General features: G+C 37.7%; 3 protein-coding genes across 3 annotated transcripts; 2 read left to right on the top strand and 1 right to left on the bottom strand.

Annotated features, from left to right (window-relative positions):
• Positions 1-1,792: 1,792 nt before the first annotated feature.
• Positions 1,793-4,159, top strand: LOC113694703 (probable polyamine oxidase 5). The gene is made up of 2 exons (XM_072054997.1): positions 1,793-2,048; positions 2,204-4,159. The coding sequence occupies exon 2, from the start codon at positions 2,241-2,243 to the stop codon at positions 3,906-3,908; it is 1,668 nt and encodes a 555-aa protein (XP_071911098.1). The 5' UTR covers positions 1,793-2,048; positions 2,204-2,240; the 3' UTR covers positions 3,909-4,159.
• A 5,633-nt stretch (positions 4,160-9,792) lies between these two features.
• LOC113696306 (uncharacterized) lies at positions 9,793-13,762 on the top strand. The gene is made up of 6 exons (XM_072054996.1): positions 9,793-10,075; positions 10,167-10,356; positions 10,784-10,970; positions 11,629-11,832; positions 12,171-12,470; positions 12,560-13,762. Exons 1-6 carry the CDS (start codon positions 9,869-9,871, stop codon positions 13,548-13,550), a joined length of 2,079 nt encoding a protein of 692 aa, XP_071911097.1. The 5' UTR covers positions 9,793-9,868; the 3' UTR covers positions 13,551-13,762.
• Positions 13,763-14,835: 1,073 nt separating this feature from the next.
• LOC113695975 (beta-galactosidase-like) lies at positions 14,836-20,672 on the bottom strand. The gene is made up of 18 exons (XM_072054995.1): positions 20,142-20,672; positions 19,923-20,018; positions 19,700-19,812; positions 19,440-19,506; positions 19,241-19,333; positions 18,942-19,085; positions 18,438-18,526; positions 18,217-18,322; positions 18,002-18,089; positions 17,679-17,797; positions 17,417-17,581; positions 17,029-17,204; positions 16,800-16,909; positions 16,576-16,685; positions 16,358-16,468; positions 15,921-16,031; positions 15,564-15,769; positions 14,836-15,486 (listed from the first exon to the last, which is right to left on the bottom strand). The coding sequence occupies exons 1-18, from the start codon at positions 20,301-20,303 to the stop codon at positions 15,378-15,380; spliced, it is 2,175 nt and encodes a 724-aa protein (XP_071911096.1). The 5' UTR covers positions 20,304-20,672; the 3' UTR covers positions 14,836-15,377.
• Between the last annotated feature and the right edge of the window lie 1,486 nt (positions 20,673-22,158).

The following is a 22,158-nucleotide window of genomic DNA, read 5'->3' as shown; positions in this document are numbered from 1 at the left end:
GGAGGGAGGAAGTTAATTAATTAAGACACCCATCGTCTTCATGCAGGCTATTTAATCATGCAGGCTATAACTAAAAAAAAAAAAAGGCTTAATTAAAAGTAGAATGCTTTTCTCTTCCCAAAGTGGATTCATTAAATGTTATCCCGCAAAATACCAGTACTGCTAAGCAAATCTGCCTTGAGATTCTGTTTGACAGCATTACAGGGATTTAATCAACACTCTTGTTACAACAGTAACAGGTACGTAGGAATCAAAACTCTTGTAAAAGGAGCAATGATAACGTTTGCAAGTAGTGAAAATGATGAATCATAATTGGGGCTGCGGCTAAAAACCCGTGGACCGACAAAAAAGAGCAATAGACATAATTAATCTTTTCAAGCATCACCTTTGAAACATCTAATCTTGCTCCAGCTTTCTTCCCCTTCATTGATTTCTTCCTTGATCATCAACCCACGATGCTTACATATCTGCACAGCCTTTTATGAAGATTTGATAAAAGGATATAGATTTCTTTAATGCAAACTGGTTAATCATACTCTTGAGGGAGAAAAATAGGCTGGAGATGGTGACTAGAGTAGTGACTACTCCAATACCAGTATGATTAATATTAAAAAATGACCCGTCTAGGTCTCTAGTCCCGTTTTAAAGACTTGCTAATTATCCAAGTTTTTTTCGAATAATACGTGCACGTTAACCATCAAAGCACTCTGACCATGACTCACTTCAGTAAAAATGTCGCATCTTTAAGATTAGACTTTTGAGCTACACATATTAATCTGCACAAGCACACTCTTTTGCAAAATGTGTACTGTTGGAGGATTTTCTAAGCTGTTGCAAAATCCGCTAAGAACGTCTGCTAGAAAATTTGTCCAAGGGCTGAGGCAGGCCTCAAGTTCCCCCCACTAGTATTATATATATGTATATATATTCAGCCTTCTTGCTGGTTAAGCAAAACGGCTGTACAGGGTTCTACTCAACCATTAATTTTATAGTTAACTGTACTTTGCGAAAGCTAGTGTTGCTAAACAAAAGGTTTTTGAGCGTGGAATCGATATATACATATATATATATATATATATATATATATATATATATATATATATATATATGGATTTGGAAGCAAAGCACTGTTATCTTGAACTGATTCTTAAGCAGCTCATTATCATCGGAATCAATATTATTGTTTAGTTTTTGTGCTTCTAAAGATTCAGTAGAGATAAATTTCCCATTGATGTTTGCTTCCAGAACGCGCCATATAGGTCCAAAAAACATATGGGGCATGCTGAATACACGAAGGTGTCTGCTTCTCAACACATTAGAATCTAAAGGGATCGATTCAAATTTCAGATGTTGCGCTTTGAAAGAGATTGCTATTTCAAGATAACTTTAAAAGTAAAACATGACACCAATCTAAGCAGTTGAAAATCCGTGTTGGCCAATGCTGTCTTAGCATGGAACTGAAACCTCATACGTAAACCAAATCTATGTCACACAGGTTAGCGTTGAATGAGAGGGATAACATAATCCACACGATAATGTCCATCACAGGGTGGGGGTAAAAAATGAAAAGAAAAGAAACTTAATCAATGTTTAGCAATCTGACTAATTAGCAGGTCGAAAAGATCGAAAGGAGTTCATGAGATGGAAGCTGATGGAGTAATCAGCACCATTAAAAGTGTTGGCATTGGTGGGCCGTCAGTACCTGATACACATGTGAGGTTGGTAAAAGGCATCATCAGCCTATTATTGGTGTTCTTATCAATATATTCTACCTCCCGGGGTAACTAAACACACACTGCTCGATATTTCATCTACATACAGACACATACAAGATGCGTGAGCCCTTAATATTTATGACACTCTCAAGTACATTATGATGGAGGATAGTTCTACAGATATCCAGCGGGATTGTGGGAGACTAAAAAGATGTTTTATCAGTGTCATTGCCTCATTGGGGCATTTGATACGTGTAGCTGGAGGTAGAGGCTAGAGCGGGTTCAAGAAAAGTAGAGCCCTGTTTTTATTAGATGGAAATAAACAATGTAAAAGTAAGTACAAAGAAACTAGCCGGGAAAAGAGAGCCCTCTTGAGGCAATATATGCTGCTCTCGTGTGTGTGTGTGTGTGTGTGTATATATTCCCTCCTTAGGGTACATTTCTCACTTCACAATTTCACTCTCTGCTGTCTTTGTTTTGTATTTCAGTTTGTGTGCTAGAGGAAGTGCAAGAGATACTCAAAAAATGCTTACAAGGAAGCCAAGAATTGTGATAATTGGAGCCGGAATGGCTGGTCTAACAGCTGCTAACAAGCTCTACAAATCAGCTGGCTCCAAAGATTTGTTTGAGCTTTGTGTTGTGGAAGGGGGAACAAGAATTGGTGGGAGGATCAACACCTCGGAGTTTGGTGGTGACAGGATTGAGATAGGTGCTACATGGATCCACGGTATTAAAGGTAGCCCAGTTCACAAAATTGCTCGAGAAATCAATTCGCTCGAGTCTGAGCAGCCATGGGAGTGTATGGATAGCTTTTCGGACGAGCCAGTTACAATAGCTGAAGGCGGATATGAGTTGAATCCATCTCTTGTTGAGCCAATTTCTAGCCTTTTCAAGAAATTGATGGATTTTTCTCAAGGAAAATTGATTGAAGATGAAACGGTCAGTTCTCTCAAGCTTGCAGCTAAATCTTGCGGCCCTGGAAACATCAGTATTGGTTCTTTTCTTCGAAAAGGATTGGATGCTTACTGGAGCTCGATGAAGCACCAGCGGGATCAGGTCAAAATGCTTGGGAATTGGAGCGGAAAAGCACTCGAAGAGGCCATTTTTGCAATGCACGAAAACACGCAGAGGACATATACCTCAGCTGGAGATTTGCATACTCTGGATTATAACGCCGAAAGTGAGTATATTCTGTTTCCAGGTGAAGAAATAACCATTGCTAAAGGCTACTTGAGCATAATTGAGTCACTGGCTTCTGTACTGCCCGCTGGTTTGGTTCAATTAGGCCGCAAGGTCACCAAAATAGAATGGCAGCCTGACGGCCATTTACCGATAGCAGTCCCAAACGGTCATGGTACTATGCCAGTGAAGCTACATTTTCTGGATGGTTCAACCATGTCAGCAGACCATGTCATTCTGACAGTTTCACTGGGAGTTCTTAAACATGGAATTCGCGAAGATGCCGGTATGTTCGATCCTCCACTTCCTGGTTTCAAGACTGAAGCAATTTCAAAACTTGGGTATGGAGTTGTTAACAAGCTGTTTTTGCAATTAAGTCCAACAAATGGTCAAGAATTCAAGAGCAGCATCAAGTTCCCGAACCTGCAGATGGTTTTCCATCAATCAGACCACACATTATCAAGGCATCCAGACATCCCTTGGTGGATGAGAAGGACAGCATCTCTCAGTCCAATCTACAGCAAGTCCAGTGTTCTCTTATCCTGGTTTGCAGGTGAAGAGGCCCTGGAGCTTGAATCTCTTAACGACGACGAAATCCTTAATGGGGTTTCAACAACAATCTCCAATTTGTTCTCAAAATCCACCCATTACCATGTTGCGTCAGATTCCAACCAGCCATGCAATGGGGATGCAAATTCTGCAGAAAACTCCAACTTAAGATGCATAAAATTTGCCAAAATTTTGAAGAGCAAATGGGGGAATGATCCTCTATTCTTGGGGTCATATAGTTATGTCGCTGTTGGATCAAGTGGGGATGATATGGACACCATGGCTGAGCCATTGCCCAAGATTAGCAATTCATCAGCTCCCAAATCTCCCTCTCCTCCACTTCAAATTTTGTTTGCAGGGGAAGCAACACATAGAACCCACTATTCAACTACACATGGTGCATACTTCAGCGGTCTTAGAGAAGCCAATAGGCTTCTTCAACACTATGGCTGCAGTGACATATGAAAGTTTGTTGCGATTTTAGAATTTAGGCAGTTTTTTTTTTTTTTTTGGGGAATATATATTTCCACTTACTATTTTCTTCTATATTCATTTGGAAAGTCTTTGTTTTTCTCTTTTTCTCCATATGGTCTGTAGTGGGATTGGAGAGCGAAAAAAAGGGCTTGCTATGTTAGAAATATAGGGGGAGAATGAAAGGGAGAGATGGGGACATTTTCAGATGTGGTGAATGAATTAAAGAAGCTTCTTTTATATTCTCTATTGCTTTCTCATTGTTTATTTCCCAATTCTGATTGATGATGAAATCTTGATAATCCAAGCAAACTTGCCCGATTATATTTAGCTTTGAATAGATATGCGTGTATATATATATATATGCAGGAAAAGATAAAGAAACATTAGATCTCATCTTTGGACCATCTAATATAGTTCCCTTTTGGTTTGGTCAGTGCCTCACAGGACAGGATCCGAGAGACCCGGTTATGCATGCAATGCACTTTGTTTGATAGTATTATCCTTTCCGCCATTGCTCTCCTCGTTCTATATAATATAGTAGCATGGTACTGATCTTTTTTCCTCATTCCAACTAAACAAAAAAAGGCATCCCCCCCTTTTTTTTTTTTTGGTGGAGATAAAAGAGGCGTTGAAACTTTAACCCCTTGACCTTTTTTATGTTAAAACAACGGATTTGATTAGTAAACTAAAGGACATTAGCCGAAGTTTGAATCCTTAAGACATTCTTTGCAGCACAACTGGATTTGACTGGTGAACTACTGGAGGAGTGGCCAAGGACAGCCCCAGTCCCAGGAAGGAAAAAATTCTCAGGAAGGACAGCCCCAGTTCGCAAGTTGTCACTGGGGACAATTGACAATTGGTTGAGCTGGAAGTAAGTAGGAAGAAAGGAGACTAGCTATTCACATGAAGTAGCATTAAACAAATTAAAACCAAATTATCAGGGTCCCACGTCCTGCACAACTCAGCTCCTGTGGCCCAAACCAAATTCTCTGTTTCCAATACGTCCTTTAAAAAAGGAGACAGCAAGTAGAGATTGAAGGGAACCAACACTGCTCTTGGGGAGACGTTTAAAACTCTTCCAGATTTAGGTCAAGGGATGGAGTCTCTAGTCTGTATTCCTATCCTGCAAAGATACCTGTCTGTTCGATACCGGTTCAGTCTCCTTCGCATTTCTTCTTAGGTTCACCCTTTCCTCTTTAATGTAAAGTATTCGTGTAGAGTCAAAAAAGATATATAATAAAATTTATCGTATTTAAAAAAAAAAAAGAGTAGAGATGGAAGGGGATGCTGAATTGGGGCTGATGATTTTGTAATCTTTCTGAGCAGGGGTGGGGAAGGGTGTCGTAGGTTCAGACCCACCCCAGCTGATAGGTCCCAATCCCTGCAAATAGAGACACTCACTGAGACAGATAGCCTCATTAACAGTTTCCCAACCCCGATTGGCTTGCTTTGCTGCCATGGATCCTACTTCTCCATTTTTCTCTCCACGACACGTTTATGTTCTACGAATATACAACAACAATACTGGACAGAATTTATGTCCTTCAAATATCATCATATGCCCTTGAGGACAAATGATACTATATCCACAGCACCTGTTTTTATTTCCTCACCAAATATCTACTATCAAATACTATAATAATTTATTTATGTCCTTCAATAGTCAAATACTGAATACACTTGAAAAAGTCACTGGCCATTTGGTTCAGTGGTCATCACCATATTTGGTAATGCTGGAGGTCAGGGGTTCAACTCCTGCCTCTCACAAATTTGCCACAATATGTGGCTAGTCTTAGTTGACCATCTCCCTTTACCCCTTCTCCTAGATTAGGCTAGATTAGGTTATAGGACATCTATCATTGCCACTATTGTATGACTGAGTAGGAGAATTAATTAACACCTCGACTCCGAGTGTTTAATTCCTTAACAAGGATATAAAAATGCCAAACAAACAAAAAAAAAAAAAAAAGGCAGTAGTATTTGACTAACCCAATCTCTAAAACCAACCTTCAAATATTCAATTGTAAATCAATAATCTTGTTTACTTACATTTTTTAATAAAAAGTTAAAAAAGAAAACAATATAAGTGTTGGGCAAATTAGCAGTGAGGCATTTGTTCCCAATTGTAGGTATGCTTCAGTAAATCTCTCTTTTCCCTTCAACCAACAAGTCTGGAAAATAAACCAACTATGGTAGAGGTAGTTGGCCACTGGGAAAAAGGTTAAAGCTCTCCTTATGTGTAGGTTAAGGGATCAAGTTTCTTGAATTGCATTTTTCTCCAGTATTTTTTAGAAAAATTCATCAATAAATACAGAGACACTCGTCTAGTTCAGTGGCGATTCAATTCCCTTTAAATTCTCCATTGACCCTTTTGGTTGGATCCATCTCAATAGATGCTAAGATACTTGTCTAATCTAGTGACGATTTAATTTCCTCTAAATTCTCTATAGACTCCTTTAGTTGAATCCATCTCTTTTCTTTATCTTTAATGTAGAATAGAAGTAGACGTAAAATAGAAATTCACGTGTCAAAAGGTCCGGAAAATAAAACTGTGGTGAATATATTGGGAGACATGGTACGGGTCTTAGTGCACATTGAATAGTCAAATCGATGGAGCTGTTCATGAAGACTCCATTATTGTAGACTGTGGAGCAAAGATTTTCCCCCAAACAAATGGAATGGCCCACTTGACGTCTCTTTTTGCCCTCACATTGGTTTCGACTTCAAATCACTCTTTGATGATTGTGCATGTCAGAGGCCAATCTGCCACCCCCATACGGCCATACGTTTGTTTCGATTCACCAATTATATCATACCACAACCAACCAAATGAGAATCTCCAATTCTCCACCCCACCCCCGACCCTCCCTTCCCCGAAAAAGCCTTTTTCCTTATTGTAATTGCTAAATGGCAGACCCCAACAAGTTTACCACATTACTTTTTCTTAAATTTATATGTTTTTAGCATAACTTCATCCTCCTTTTCCTTTTCCTTTTCCTTTTCCATTTCATCATCATTTTTTAACATGTTTATTAATGATAATGCTCCCTAGGTAAATTAATTCTTCGGTCCTACTTACTTGAGGATGTAATCCATAATCCTGTAATGCTATATAGACCATTTGATTAACTTGAGGGCCCTTTTGTATTGATCACTAATTAAGTAATTAACCTAATCATATGGTAAACCAATCTTTCTTTCTTTCTTTCTTCTTCTTCCTTTTTTTTTTTGCCCCTTCGGAACGATTACGATTACAATTATATCTTACTCGTTTCTTTTCTTTGAAATTCCAAAATCAAAAGTATTGGCGCTGCAAATTGTACGAGTTTCTTTAGAATATTAGCTAGTGGCCCATGATTCTGATTTGCAAATCTTATGGATTAGGCTTAGGAGCATAAATGAAGGGTACCTCAGCTTTATTCTTAAAAAGCCAGTGAACAACTTTTTCTTGAGAAAAAAGGACCAATGGCATTCAAACATTCAATTAACTGCTACTGTCAACAAAGAGAACATATGTTAGTACTCTAAAGAATGTTATCATCTTGGGTATCAAGCCATGCTTTAGCAAGGCAGGGACGAAAAGGGGATGCCCATTAACTAACTAATAGTATATGACTAAAATATGCGAAGAAGGAATCTCAAGAGGTATAATAATGATGATGATGGTGAATGGTGATGGAGAGCAAAAGATTAGTATTACATAACTATAGGCTTTAATTTTGGAGGGTTCTCCTTTCCTTAATTCTTGACTACTTTTCCAAGCTCTTGGCCCTTCAATTAACCAACTAGCATTATTATGACAACAATTATTCAATGGCGATTTAGTAAAACGTAAGTAGTTAATACTACCTTTTCTTTTCTTTTCTTTTTTTCAATATCTGTCCTTGATTACAGTTGGAAATTATTCGTCGTCTTCTTGACATGTCCTGTTGTTGAATCCATGGTCCAGCACAAGCAGCCAGTAATCAGTACACCCCTTCATCAACTGACACCGGAACAAAATCCGGGATTTCATATCAAATCGGTTTTATCGTTGTTTCCTTGGATCATTTCCTACACTATTCTCTGCTGACACTGGATCCCTGTCTCTTGTTTTCTTTTTCTTTCATTTTTGTTTTTTGGCCACTTTCCCTTGTTTCACTTTTTTATTATGATTATTATTAATCTTTTTTCTAATGCTAATAGATGCTAGGTTCAAATTTAGAGTTGGTGAGTTGCAACGCCACACTGGAGATGATTAACACTGATCCATGGCAAGTGATTTGAATTTAATGAAAGATGAGATCCATAGCCTTTAAGTTAAGTTCAGGGCTTTTTGTGTTAGTGTTAGTTTGGGCATTTTACTATCTCATCCCCGTGTTCTATCTCAGCTTGTTTAAGTTTAGGATTACTTGAATTTGAGTTGAACTCGAGCGGTCTTACAAGTCGTGCTAGAGCTCTAGGCCAAATTAATGACTTTTATCTAGTCTTGTATTACAATTTACAAATTCATGTTGACACCAAATTTTAGCCCAATTCATGATTATGCACACTAGAAATCACTTTAAAGAAGTTTTAACACGAATAAATCGTGTGGGATTATAAGCATATGTTACAAAGAGCTTTAGAATTATGCAGCATCTGAATTTAGTCCCCAAGACGTAGTATTACAGAGAGCTTGGTGGATGGTTAGTGCTTGAAAAAACAATAAAGCAACCATAGACAGTAAAGGACAAAGCAAATTGACAAGGGAGATCTTGTAAAAAATGCAATGTACCATGCAGATGTCATTTCATTTCGTCAGTCCGCATTGCAGCATCAAGAAGACTAATTAACTACCTGGGATGTGAAAGAAAAAGAATCTATATTTGTTTTTCCAACTTTGAGATGATTGGTATATCATATATGCGAATTATGTGATGCCTGCGCCTTGATGGTCGCAGGTGCTTATACCTCAAATAGCAAAACTTCATCTAATCATGGCGATTTGAACCTTAAAAGCCATAATATCTTTCATTTCAACTACCCTCGTGAAATGAATCCAATGTGGATGGATGAAAAGGATAATGACTAATCACACAAGATCACCTGGACCGTTTAAAAATCTAGGGAAACGAAAAAGAAACAAGAAAATATCTATTTTGGGGAAATCTAAATTATTCACTCAAAAATAGTGCAGACATAGAGTTGCTTATTAGTTGTAATTAAACCATTCAAATACGACACAAATACTGAGATGCGACAAAAACTACATGGCATTTGAAGTTAAATTTCTTTATGGGTTTTTCTAATAGGTGTTTGTTAATACATCTAAATTTCATTTAACTTATCATATATATACACATACTAACAATTATTATCATCCTTTACATTTATACACATTATTTAATTAATCTTACTTTTCAAAAAATCTAACAATTGAAGTAAGGCACTCGTTAGACGAACCATTTCTTTATTAATAGTAGAAATCAAATGCTTTTAATCCATTCCTTACTTAGCAACAACTATCAAATTAAAACAACAAATACTAAGCAAACGTTATTATGTACTAGTAGATTGCACACCTACCAAATAGGAAGGACAAGAAATAAAAATTTTTAAAAAAAAGAGGGACAGAGAGAGGAATTTGTTTGGATTGTAAGTTATTTGGGATATTTCTACTGTAGCACTTTTTGTGATGTGATATATGTGAGATAAAAGGGTAATCGGGAAGATAAAAAGGTGTATTGGAAATTGTAATGATGATGTAAGCAAATAAAATTGGAAAAATAATGTTCAATCCAAATAAACCCGAAATTTTCCAAACAACTAATTTTTTATTCTTAGAAGCCCATAAGGTAACCTGAAGCCCAAGCCCAATAGAAGCAATCCATCCCATAAAAACCTCTGCCGAGATCTCCTTCCCGCTTTTTGGCGGGAAACCTTTCGTCTTCTGAGTTCTGAGCATCAGTCCGTCAGCATATGATGATGCTATGACGAAATTTTCAGAAATAACATCTCTTTTTTCCTCGCTTGCTTCGAATGCAGGAGCCCTAGATCCAACGGCTACAAATGAAGATGATGAAGATCTCGCCATCACGATCTCCAATCTGAATCGCTCTCTCAACCTGAGCGAAACTCAACCTAGCACCAGAGTTCTGGACACTGCGCTCTCTCTCATGTGCTTCACTGCTCCGCAGGTCCTCTCTAAACTCAATCAACAACTTTTTCAACGTTTTCCCTTTTGTATTTTAGTTTCTTATTTTAAATATACTTTCTTTTATTTGTTAGGTTTTCCAATCGGTGTTTGATTGCACGGTAAAGACGATCGTCGCAGTTCTGTCGTCTTCTGTCGAATGTAAGGTTATTAAAATTGGTAAAAATGAGGTCTTGCGAGTTGGCGGATCGATTTGTAGGCAAGACTGCGCGGAAATTATAGAAGCATGTGTTGATGTTTTGGAAAAACTGGAAGGACATCGAGGTATTTTTGGACGTTCTTTCTATTCTAAATTTGCTTTTCTGTGATATATTCTTTTTGTTTTGGTGCATTCTCTGAAGAATATTAGCATCACGTTTTTGTTGTATTTCAATTTTGTAGCTTTCAACACTACTTAAAAATGCTGTGATGGCTAGTTTTAGATGATATGGCAAAAAAATTACTACTAGTAAATAATAAAAGATGCCAAGTGTACTAGCATTTCAAGGATAGAAATGGCTACGATGGGTACATTTTGGACTTGCAAAAATGTTAAGTAGGACACCTTCAAATGGTTGGGCGGAGGGAGTAATGGTGTGAGAACTTACTTTAATCTATAATGCTGATCTGAAATTGGCATTAACCATTGAACTGATATTAGTGTTTGAAATTGATATACTAGCCTACATTGTTCGTCTTTTTCATCTTGTAGGAGATCTTTCTCTCTCAATGGTACATGCTGCATTACGCATGGTGGTACTGGCTTCACGCTTTAAGTACACTTTGGAATCAAGTGCTGTTCTTGATGTTAAAACAGTTGATGGATGGAAACTTTCTTTTCAAAAGCTACTTGCCCATGTGCCAAAAGAAAGTTGTATGAGCAGAGATATGCCAGTAAGGTGGGTGGTCTGGACTTTGGAATTCCATATAGCAATCTGAGGGTCTCTATGTTTTACAGCCAATGTGTTGCCTTAAAGTGTGCTATTCACTTCAATGTCCTGAATATTTTATGTTCCTTCTCTTTGTGATTAATTTTTATCCAGTTGACATACTCGAGAATGCTGATTTTTATCCCCATCACATACTTGAGAATGCTGATTAATACTTCTCTAATTGACGTACTTGCAAATGCTGATTTGAAGACAGAGCTTTTTGTAGTTATTTTGTAGATCACCAATTTGCCATTTCAGGTTGAAGCTGTAACTTTTTTTAGTTATTTTGATTCTTGGACATGCGAGATATGTTTACTTAGATGATCTTCTTTCTCATATGATATTATAAGTAACATCTTCTCTCTTTGTTCATTTGTTCATAGTGTCCAAAACTTTTTATATCTTTTTATGTGGTGAAGTGGTGTAGATGTGAAAATGTGGACTGTGAAATGTAAATGCTTGAATTAAGAAGATGGCTGGACATCTGAAATCATCATGTTATCTTGGTTGATTCCCCAATGAGCTTAGAGGACCTCTATGGTTTGTAATTTCTTGAACAGTTTGCTCATCTCAATATGTCATGCGCAGATTGTTTCATATCTTGCATTAACCAATACCTTTGCAGGTTGCTGTGTTGGTATCTTGATCCTGCCCTTCTAAAACATAATATGTCGCAAATCTTGCAAGAGGTCAATAAAAGACCTTTGCTTTGCCTGAGTATGGCCTTCAGTGAGATGACAGAATGGCATTCCATACTGATATCCTTGACGCTTGCTCCAGCTCTTTTCATTGAGGCTAGGGCCCTATTGCATAATTGGTATCTACTAACGTGAGTTCCTAGTCACAAATTTCATGAACTCTGTTGTCTACAATAGGTCTGATGTTTTGACTACTTGATATTGAAGTTTAGCAGACTCTGGGTTCACACCCTTTGCTTGGTGTTTTACGCTTTCTGGTGTCTGTCATGATGGCTTTCTGGTGTCTGTCATGATGGCTTTCTGGTGTCTGTCATGATGGCTTTTTGTTATTTTTGATCTTCACGTGCTAGAATTTTGAACTATTGCTATTTGCAGCAACTTGTTTATGCTTGGTCAGAAAAGAATAAGCTTCTTTATTTTCACATGAATTGATGTCTCTGCTCCCTCACTTGGTAGGATTCAATGACAGGGGTTTGGCTTCTGTGTTGAGGCTTCAGATTCAGTTGGTTTCACTGGTTCTAGACATAGTCTCCAGACCAATGTCGTGGGGCTTATCAATGGAGACTGGGTCCAAAATGCCATTTTGTGATGCATATTTCCCGTACAAGCAAAAAACTATAAGAATTTTGGCTGGACCTCTGTCGTGGGAAAATTTTCAGCAGCTAGTTCAGAAGATAAGCAGATTGGTTTCTCAGGGGGGAAAAGACTATAACGGAAGTTCTGAGCAAGGGGTGTTGAAGATGGAACTGGTGGATCATAAATCTCTATGGTATGGTTTTGCTATATGGCAGACCCACGTCTTTTGATTCCCCAGTTTTTTTATACAAAGAAACTTATGTTTATTCTCCTCCACAACAGGGCTACTGCTATAAACTTCCCTGATTGGTTCTTGTTTGCCTGTCTACTACTCTTCTCTGCTCCAGACTTTCAGGGCATTGCCCATTTAAAGTACATGATACACTCCACTGATAAATCATATGATGAGGAAGTGCCTTATTGCGCTGCTGCAGCGAGGTATATTGCATGGATATTGGACCCTGTTACCGAATCTAATCAAGACTTGCTAGTTGATTATTTGACCAAACTATCAGGATTATGGACTTCAAAGCGCTTTAGCTCAGGTAAATGCTACCAGGCATCACGGGGCTGCAAGGAAGAAAGTGAAATTGAATTGGTGTGTCTTGAAAACAGAATCCTCAAATATGACAACCATTCAAATTGGATCTGGTTGAAGGAATTTCATGACGTGTGCGTTAGATATTGCAGACAAGTTACTGGTTTTGCATCTGTAGCAGCACAAATATCACAAGGAGATTGCAGCCAGCAAAGTAGATTAATTAGGATGATCCCATTAGGCATTTTGATTGGATTCCTTGATTCTGTAGATGAGGTAGGATGTGAATTATTTTTGCATTATGCTGCAACTGGTACTATCTTAAAATGGACAGAAACACAAATTCATGGACTGAAGCAAAACGGAAGGATCTGTGAATGGCAGGAAGAGTCGACTACGTGGAGTCAAACATGTACGGCAGAAGAGGCTGTAGCTGGAGCCTCTGTTGTCTTTGATCTAACTGATGTAACTGAGAAGATGACAGCTTCTTTATTTGAAAATGAGGAGAGGGGGTTAAAGTTTCTTCATGGCATGAAACTGAAGGTTGGAAATTATCTCCTCAAGTGCGTCAAGAGGCTTCTCCATTTTAAAGCTGATGAAGCAGCAAAACTTATAATGTATAGGGACCTCGTCCATAGCTTAGTACGGTGGGAACGTCAAGGACAAGATCCCCAAGACTACAAGGACCTGGAGGATGTCATCGACGCCTTGAAAGGTGCATCAGCTTTCTTGTGAGGAGATTGTGTAAAGAAGAAAATTTCCTCCTGCAAATTAGAAAAGAATCATTGGCCTGATTGGATAATAATGTTTAACTTTGTACAAGTGCAGTAAAAGTAAATGCTGTTGCAGCAAATGTAGTACGCAACCTTTTGGGAGCAAATTGTTTCCCGTATTTTTTACCTTGATGCTTTTTTGCACGAATATATCCTGAATTTGTTCTCCGAGCTTTTTAAAATCTACTAGTAATATCTTATGTACTTTGCATGTGATTATTTTATTCCAAAAAAGAAATATTTTGGGTGTGATTATATTAGCCCAAAAAAGTGATATGTTTTGGTACTAAAGTATTGAAAAAATTGCACCAATCATTTCTCACATATTTTATTGATGTGATATTTTAGTTCCTTAGAATCAAAATGATCGATTTTGGTTCCTAATAAACAGAAGAGGCTCGCTTTTGGTCGTTGGTCAACTTCTTGCTGGAATTTTTGCTAGAAATTTAGTCCATCGATTGAGGATTATTGGGTTCAGATTTATCATGGATTTTGATCTTAAGGATCTTTTAAATCATTGGATGTAATTTGATTGCAACTCTGTTTGAGTCTTGTGGAGAAAATAGAGTGGAAAATTTGGATTTCTTGTTTGATTCTTTGGTTTGTGTTTAGGTGATGATTTTTATTTGATTTGAAGTTTGGAACATGTTTGAAATGATTTGGAAACTTGATCAATGCCAAAATAAAGTCGTAAATTTTGTCGAAATAACCTTTGGACAAGTTAGGTTTGAACGTTTGCAAAACTCAACAGTGAAGATGATAGGATCCGGCATCATCCAACTAAAATTCAACCAGAAGGTATCAAATGAGAACGTTTTATATTTGTTAAAAACTAAAACCACTCATTATAATTTTGAATGATTAAAATTTCATATCAATAATATGTGAGTGACGATTAATATAATTTTTGCTAAAATATTTTGACAAATTACCGTGATAAATTATTTTTGCTTTTTCTTTGAAAATATTTATCTACATTGAAACTTTGGATCTAATATTTGTTAAAAAGCTTATGGTCCCACAAAACACATTGCCAATTATTTTTGCTCAATCTCTCTGAAGGATTCCGGCTTAGTAACAAGTTTACAAGCTGGTGTTGATTAGCAACTGCATAACCATATTAACTAGCAAATCGTATTCAGGGCCATGCAGCTTCTCAACGAAATCACAAGGCGTATCGGCATGGTGTAGCAGCACATTAAAAAAAGAAAAAACAAAGATAATATGTCATGATAATACGAGAAGAATAGCAACAAGGCTGTTTTCATATCAATACATTACGCATAGCAAGAAGGCTGCTGTCAGATCAGTACATTTTACAGTGACAGGCCAATCAGGCTTTGCTACTGAGATAAGCACACAGGATTGCTCAAAACAAAAAGGCTTAAAGAAGATATGCATGGACCATGGAGGAGATGCAGTTTTATCAGAAAACCAGATATAGGGGGCTATGCTTTAATTTTCAGTGCATGTCTCCTGCATACATCAGGCTTATTTGGAGTTGCCTCCAATCGGACAGACATGCTAATGAGATACATATACGGGACTTCTCATAATTCTAAAACTTTAAAAAGATGTGTACACAGGAGATGTACTATTCCCCGTTGTATAAAATATCTGAAGAGAGCTAGCTATCCTTTGCAGAGTGTATGCCGTTTACATACATCATGCTTATTTGCAGTCGGGTCGAGAGTGTGAATTATTCACAGTGAATGATGCCTATACAGTTCTTCATTCGTGACACCAAATTGGAGCCTTCGTATATCCCAGCATTGGATTGGATACCAAGTCATCTTGTCCTTTTAACCAAATACAACCAAGTTGAATCACCACCCCATTCTTCGAACACAACCAAAAGATTTCCACTTGGCTGCAGCCAAGAACGAGGAATATGGTACCTAAAATTTAGAGTGTCATCAGAAGTTATCGCATTGCTTACACAATCTATAATCTAATTGCTGAAATTATTAATTACCATCTCTGAGAAGGTTTTCCACAGTACATCTGGCATTTCTTCTCTGAGAAAGTCCCGGCATAATTACAGCCACCACAGTTGCCATTTGCAATATATGCCGGCCAGTGCCTTCCAATGCTTTGACCATTTACCCACACTTCTCCTTTCCCCATACTGCCCATATCTAAAGCTATTGGATCGTTTCCCGGGGGTGCGTCGAAAGTAGTCTGAATGGAAGTGTACATTGTTTGAATTAATAAACGAAATTTTAGCAGGAAATGTCTCAATTATAATTTTGAGGAAGTGATTAGAGCATCATCAGAACACATTTAACTTGTGCCAGTCAAACCACCAAAAAATAAGAGTAAACACAATTACCTTGTACCATGTCAGAGGCTGCTTGTTAGCCAACAATGATCCTTCTGCCCATTCGACAGAGGCACTTCCCGTGACAGTATGGAGACTTTGAGCTTCACCTTTCAAACCAACCTGATAATGAACAGCCAAATAAGTGTCAATCCATGAGCATGCATTCTGGCAATCTCTCGAAAGAAATAGCCTTTTGAAAGACTTCCTATTGCAAACACGCCCAAATCAATGAACTTTCAACTTATTAATTGACTTTGTTAATTAACAGTTTGGTATTGCTATGATGCCGGAAGTGATACCAAACTGCTTTTGTTTCTTCTTTTTCTTCCAAGGCTTTTGTTACTTGTCGATATGGGAGCTAATCATGCAACTGAAGTTCTAGAATTTTTCTTCCTCTCTTGGTAACTCACAATATGGAGTAAAAACAAACGCAAATACTAATGAACCTTGTATGTCCATCTCTGCTTTGTCAGGTCTCTTGTCCCCTCATTTAGACCCTTCAAGGTTATTGGACCCAGAACACCTGTATTCCAGGTTTCAAAATGCACCCCAACGTTCTGAAATACGATGAAAAATGCAATTAGTACGCTTGAAGAAAGCTTAACCAAATGCAAATAGTGATAATATTCAGGAAGCGTGTGGACATTATCAACTGCAAACTAACCGCTAATCCCACTGCAACACTAAGTAAAGAAATCTTGTTGACACCAGCTCTAAGTTTTACATTGCTACTGTATGTGAGTTTTGGATTGTCCAATGAACCATACACCGTCCCTAAAAACAGACCCGTTAAGTATTAGCATAAGAACATGACAAAAAGTGAGTAGAAATGTACAGAATGTCAAGGCAGAACTTGATAATTTGCAAACACTATTGAAATCTAACTACCTGAAAGTTGACCATTAATGAAAACATGCAAGGCATGGCCAGCTGACATAACAGTGAAAAGGGGGTCCTGTCCACTCTTCAGGAATCCTTCATTGGATGCAATATTCACGCTGGAGAATCAAAGGAGGCAAGCAGGGATGGGTTAAAAAGAAGACTGAAAGTGATACTGAGATCTAGATACAGGATTTACAAAATGCTTTAAAGAACTTATTAGATAATATACACTCACTCTGTCAGGTACCACAAATAGTCCGAGGAATCTCTTGTCACGTTCAATTGCTCCCACAATCCATTCATTACAAGCACATCACTGTCGTCTGCAGAGGGTGTTTCATCAGTGTACGACTGCCATGATAATTTACCACCTACAGGTGTCATCAATGGCTCTGAGCTTGGGGAATTAACCTGCAAAAGACCATACACTGGTGTTGCTTAGGTTTAATTGTTGCCTAAAGCTACGAAATTTGACTGCATAGAAAAAGATTAAATTTTGGTCAGAAAACGGGGAGAATAAACATTAGAACGACCAGATAGGAATATTTACACGTATATCAAATCTCCTTCATGACTAATGGAAGAAAACAATTGCTGGTCACCTTAGAGAGCTATTTCCTTACCTTTGCAGTGTTGTAGACTACGGTCTTGCAGTCTGGAAGAATACTGACAGACCAGGGTGGCAGGTCATATGGAAGATTTTGGAAGCTCACTCTCACTGAATATGTTGGGTCATAGTTAGAAAGGAAAGCAGCACAAGCTCCAGATCTTGATTTAAACACATGAGCCTAAACAAGTTTATGGAAGCATAGTTAGATTCAGAAAGTAAGAGGTGATAACACCAATAAAATTGCTGATGTTGTCAACCAACTGGAATCAATTTACCTCGTGATTCTTCCCGAGCCAGATAACTGTGGGATACGTTGAAACCATAGCTGGTTCGCATTGTTTGATAGCCTTATGCAGATCTCTCAGGTGCCCCCATTTTGGTTCATTCAGTAGCCCTAGTAAATTAACCACAACATATATGAAAAGTTGTATTCAAGTTCTGAAGAGACAAGCAGTCATATTGAGAGCTGCACTTTTGCTGTGAGAGACATCTGATGTTGCACGAAACAGTCATTCATCCTTTTTGATCATAATATGCCATTTTATGCGCAATTTACAAAATAGCGAAGATTTAAAATTGGTATGATACTGAAACGTACCATATTCATCAATTGGAGCATCATAGTCATAGCTAGTGGCAACAAAAAGACCAGAAGCAGTCCGGCCAAAATTTGTTCCTCCGTGATACTGCAGCCGCCAATGCAAAAACACAAAATACACAGACATTTCAAAACATAGTAAGTTAATTACCTAAATCATATAAAGGCAGTGGGCTAGAATTTCTTTCCCAATATGCATTTAAGATTTGACTAACCATATAGTAGTTGAAAAAGGAACCATTGTTTTGGATAAACCTTGCAACTGCATATGCCAAGTCCTCCGCTGGTCGATGGGGATTTGGTCCTCCATATTGTGTATACCTGGGATATAGTAGGAGGGACATCAGAAGGTTTCTTAATGTCTAATTAGCACCAAAACCTAGAGAACAGCAGGAATGGATAAAAAGGGAATTTTCTTTTTTTTCAAGTGACTCACCAGCCAGTCCAGATTTCAGTAAACATTTTTGGTTTGTAAGGCTTGTTTGGAACAAAACCTTCACAGTAGAAACCATTGCAAGCGTCTATCTGCAATAGAATAAAATAAAAAGAGCATGAGAAGCTTGAGAACAGAAAATGGAGCACTTTTGCAGATTCACCTTCAAGAGAAGAGCTGGAACAGAAAGACATCGAATTCAGCAGCCGAATACAAAATTCATTTTCAGATTAATAGATTTGTCCGACATATTTGTGGGCATATTAATTTGTCTCCCTCAGTAAGATCAGCCAAATCTGTTGAGCCAAACCTAATGGGTCAAATATCAAGCACACAACCAAACATCCAAACTCTACTGATTGAAGATAATCTTTTCCAAGGACAAAATAAACAAAACCAAAAGCTTTAGGAACCATTTGGGCCCTATATCACCCTAATAAACTCATAGCTTATTAGAAGCGGAAAAAAAGGGGGCAAAAAGAAGAGGTGGTAGAAAGAATTGCTTACAACAGGATCAGGGGCATCATCTTGCTTGCACATGACCCATGGAACACCAGTGTTTTGAGCAACAGCCATTTGTGCCGCCCATTTGGTATATGCTTTACCTGGAGCTCCGATCTCCCACTCAACTGGGCCATACTCGTTCTCTATCTGGAAACATGCAAATATCCCAAATGAATCCGAAGAATTGGTTGCAACAGACCTTGTAATAAACGAAAAACCACGAACGAAACAGAACCCATATCCATCTAGAAACACGGAAACAGACAAAAAAAAAAAAAGATCACAAGTATTTATTTTCCAACCTGGGACATAATAATTGGTCCTCCCTGAGGCTCGAACAAATTTTCTGACTTCATCAAGTTGACAATTTTCGTAACAAATCCTTGCATTGCCGCCTTCGTCATGGTCAAAAAGTAAATTTCAGAAGTCAAACTAAAACCGAACCATAAACACAGCCATTGGTGGATTTAAAAAGGGACCCTTCTGTAGTTGAGTTGGTACCTTAAAAGGCCCGTTGTCTGTCCTAAATTCCATGCCGGGCACGTATTTTAGCCAGACCGGGAAACCCCTGCATCATTAAAACAGAGAAGAAACAGAGGAATTCAATACCAAAACCAATACCCATACATTTCTATTACTAGTCCAGTATTACTTCCCATTTCAACATTAATGAGTAAGAAAGACCTTAACGACAATAATAAAAGAAATTTAAGATACATGTGAACGTATGAATGTAGTAGATATTTATTTATCTGCATTACCCAAAGTTCCATTCTGCACAAACGTAGGGGCCAATGCGAAGATGGGCGTAAAGACCAGCTGCTTTTACTAGCTTGAGGAATCTGACGATATCGCCCCTGCCCTCAAAATTATACTGCAGAAATACAAATTCGAGATAAATATAGATTACAGGAAGGAACCTTTAATTTTCAGATAGAAATGATCATTGTTCAAGAAAAAAGTGGATTGGAAATTCAAGAATACCTTTCCAGGAGAAGGCTCGTGCACATTCCAAAATACATAAGTTTGTATCACATCCAAGCCTCCGTCTTTAGCCTTCTGTATAAGATCAGGCCACATCTGCATCCCACCCCAAGTAAATAAGTTGAAAAAGAAAAAAGACTCATCAGAAAGAAATTCATCACTAAAGCATGCATACTCGAAAAGAAAAAAACAGGGGATATTCATATTGGCGATTGTTACCTCAGGAGTGCTTCTGGGATAATGAATGGAGCCAGAAATAAGAATTTTTCTCTGGCCATTAATGATGAATGACCTGCCATCATAAGAGACTTTGGCTCTAACTGTACAACTAAGAAATGATACCAGAACTATGATCAACAACAAAATGTTGGTTCTCAACATTTTCCTAATTGAGCCCCGGAATTCTCCTATTCTCTTTTTTCAGAGCCTCAAATCTCAAAGCCAAATGGGGTCCTTTTTGTCCTTGAGTTCTTCGCTTTTTACGTTCTTAAAATTTTGCCTTTTGTCGGTACTAAAATACAAAAGAACAACAAAAGAAGCTGATAAAATAGAGGGAAATAACAAGCAGCCTATGTCCCGCCTCCTTTTCCTTTCCTAATCTTTCTCCGGTGCTTCTTTTGAGAATGAGATGTTTATTCTATATTGATGATAGTATCCTGTGGAGATGGTTTTGGCATTTATGGAGCCAAGGGTGGCAGGCAGCCTGCAAGTACGAATTTGGCTTTGAAAAAGAATTTGATTTTTAAGCATGAAAGCTTTGGAGGCCTGCTAATGGCTATTTATACAAGTAGAGAGCTAAAGATTGGAGGGAAGTGGGACACATTGTTGGGGGATTGGGTGGGGAGGCCGGTTGGGGATCTATCTTTTCTGCTTAGAAATTCACGCTAATTCAAGCAAGCACATTTGATTATGTGACTCGGAGTTTTTGATAAGATGACAATACTGCTGAACAAAATAATACTACTACTACTCAATTGTGAGTCATTTTGGACAATCTTTTTGACTCTTGCCTTTGAAAAGACAAAAAATATATCCCATATTAGGATAAGGAGAATTCTGCAAAAAAAAAAAAAAAAGGATAAGGAGAAAGGATCCTTTGGGGTGGTTTTGTTCGTTACATTTTTAACTTGAGGTGTAGAATGAAGGAAGACCTGTCGTCTTGTACTCGTTTTATGGCTGCGATTGAGGAAACGAAAAGAAAATGAAATTCCCTAGTTTCTGATGCTTTACACATAGGTGAGGAAAATGGAGAAACGTAACATCGTTTTAGCTTTTCTGAAAGGAAGCTACAGGGGACGTACGCTTGACACTACTAACTAGAAGTGTTAATTAGCTTCAAATTTCTTCCAGTTGGTCGAATAATTATTGTGAGTATTGTTTTAGAATCAATATTGAAAATTGACAAATAAAAACTGGACGGATACTGGTTAGAAATTACGGCTCTCCACTTGCGCAACTTATTTTCACTTTCAATAATTCACAGGCGTTGATGGATGAACTTATTTTTTCACTTTCAATAATTCACAATTATTGACGGACGGATGACAATTATTTTGAAAAACAATCTTTTATATAGTGCAAGATTTACTAAAAAGTGATGGATACTTTCTCGAGTTTTGTTTGAAACACTAGCATAGATTTGCGTTGGCGTCAGTTATTAGTCCCATATCAACTTCAAAAAGGTATTAATAATAGGGGCACAAAAATTTTAGGATGACCAAGAACTAAGAAGGTGTGCGCATATCTAGTTTTTCACTTTTGTTCTTCAATATTTTATACACGAGCTCCTAGAAACACACTAGTAGTGGCTAAAAATTTCAGAAAATTTGTCCTTGCTTTTGTCACTTTTCTTCTGTGGTTTCGCAGCAGCTCATGACTCACGAGTTGGTGAATAATCTGCTGATTTCCATTTGAAAGTTGGGGCAGCATTCCATTCCGATCCCTCCCTCGTGCATAAAAGTCATCAAATCCGAATCAGCTTTCAATGTTGAGTTTCTCTACTTCTGCATATTATACTTGATCGCTCTATTGGATTAATCAGTAGGATTTGATCACTCTATTTGACCAACCAAAAAAAAAAAAGGAAAAAGAATAAATATTGGACTGATCAGTAATTCATCTCCTGATCATCTTGAAATTTTACCCACCTAAAGCCCAAATTAATTAATAGTGACAAAAAATTTGACAGTTTTATTTTAGCTTCTTCTTTCTTTTCCTTGAGGTATAGCATTAAAGA

The sequence above is a fragment of the Coffea arabica genome, chromosome 6e (genome assembly GCF_036785885.1).
Source record: "Coffea arabica cultivar ET-39 chromosome 6e, Coffea Arabica ET-39 HiFi, whole genome shotgun sequence".
NCBI classification, from domain to species: domain Eukaryota; kingdom Viridiplantae; phylum Streptophyta; class Magnoliopsida; order Gentianales; family Rubiaceae; genus Coffea; species Coffea arabica.
Note: the sequence above shows the minus strand (reverse complement) of the source record. Positions and strands in the feature narration are given on the sequence as shown.

What these genes read in the sequence shown, in the direction of transcription:
- LOC113694703 (XM_072054997.1), top strand. Translation starts at nt 2,241, where the DNA reads ATGCTTACAAGGAAGCCAAGAATTGTGATAATTGGAGCCGGAATGGCT.
- LOC113696306 (XM_072054996.1), top strand. Translation starts at nt 9,869, where the DNA reads ATGACGAAATTTTCAGAAATAACATCTCTTTTTTCCTCGCTTGCTTCG. An exon ending in AGCAGAGATATGCCAGTAAG is followed by an intron (nt 10,971 to 11,628) that starts GTGGGTGGTCTG and finishes ATACCTTTGCAG; the next exon opens with GTTGCTGTGTTGGTATCTTG. An exon ending in CATAATTGGTATCTACTAAC is followed by an intron (nt 11,833 to 12,170) that starts GTGAGTTCCTAG and finishes ATTCAATGACAG; the next exon opens with GGGTTTGGCTTCTGTGTTGA.
- LOC113695975 (XM_072054995.1), bottom strand. Translation starts at nt 20,303, where the DNA reads ATGTTGAGAACCAACATTTTGTTGTTGATCATAGTTCTGGTATCATTT. An exon ending in ATCCCAGAAGCACTCCTGAG is followed by an intron (nt 20,019 to 20,141) that starts GTAACAATCGCC and finishes GGTGGGATGCAG; the next exon opens with ATGTGGCCTGATCTTATACA. An exon ending in ACTGAAATCTGGACTGGCTG is followed by an intron (nt 18,323 to 18,437) that starts GTGAGTCACTTG and finishes ACTATATCCCAG; the next exon opens with GTATACACAATATGGAGGAC.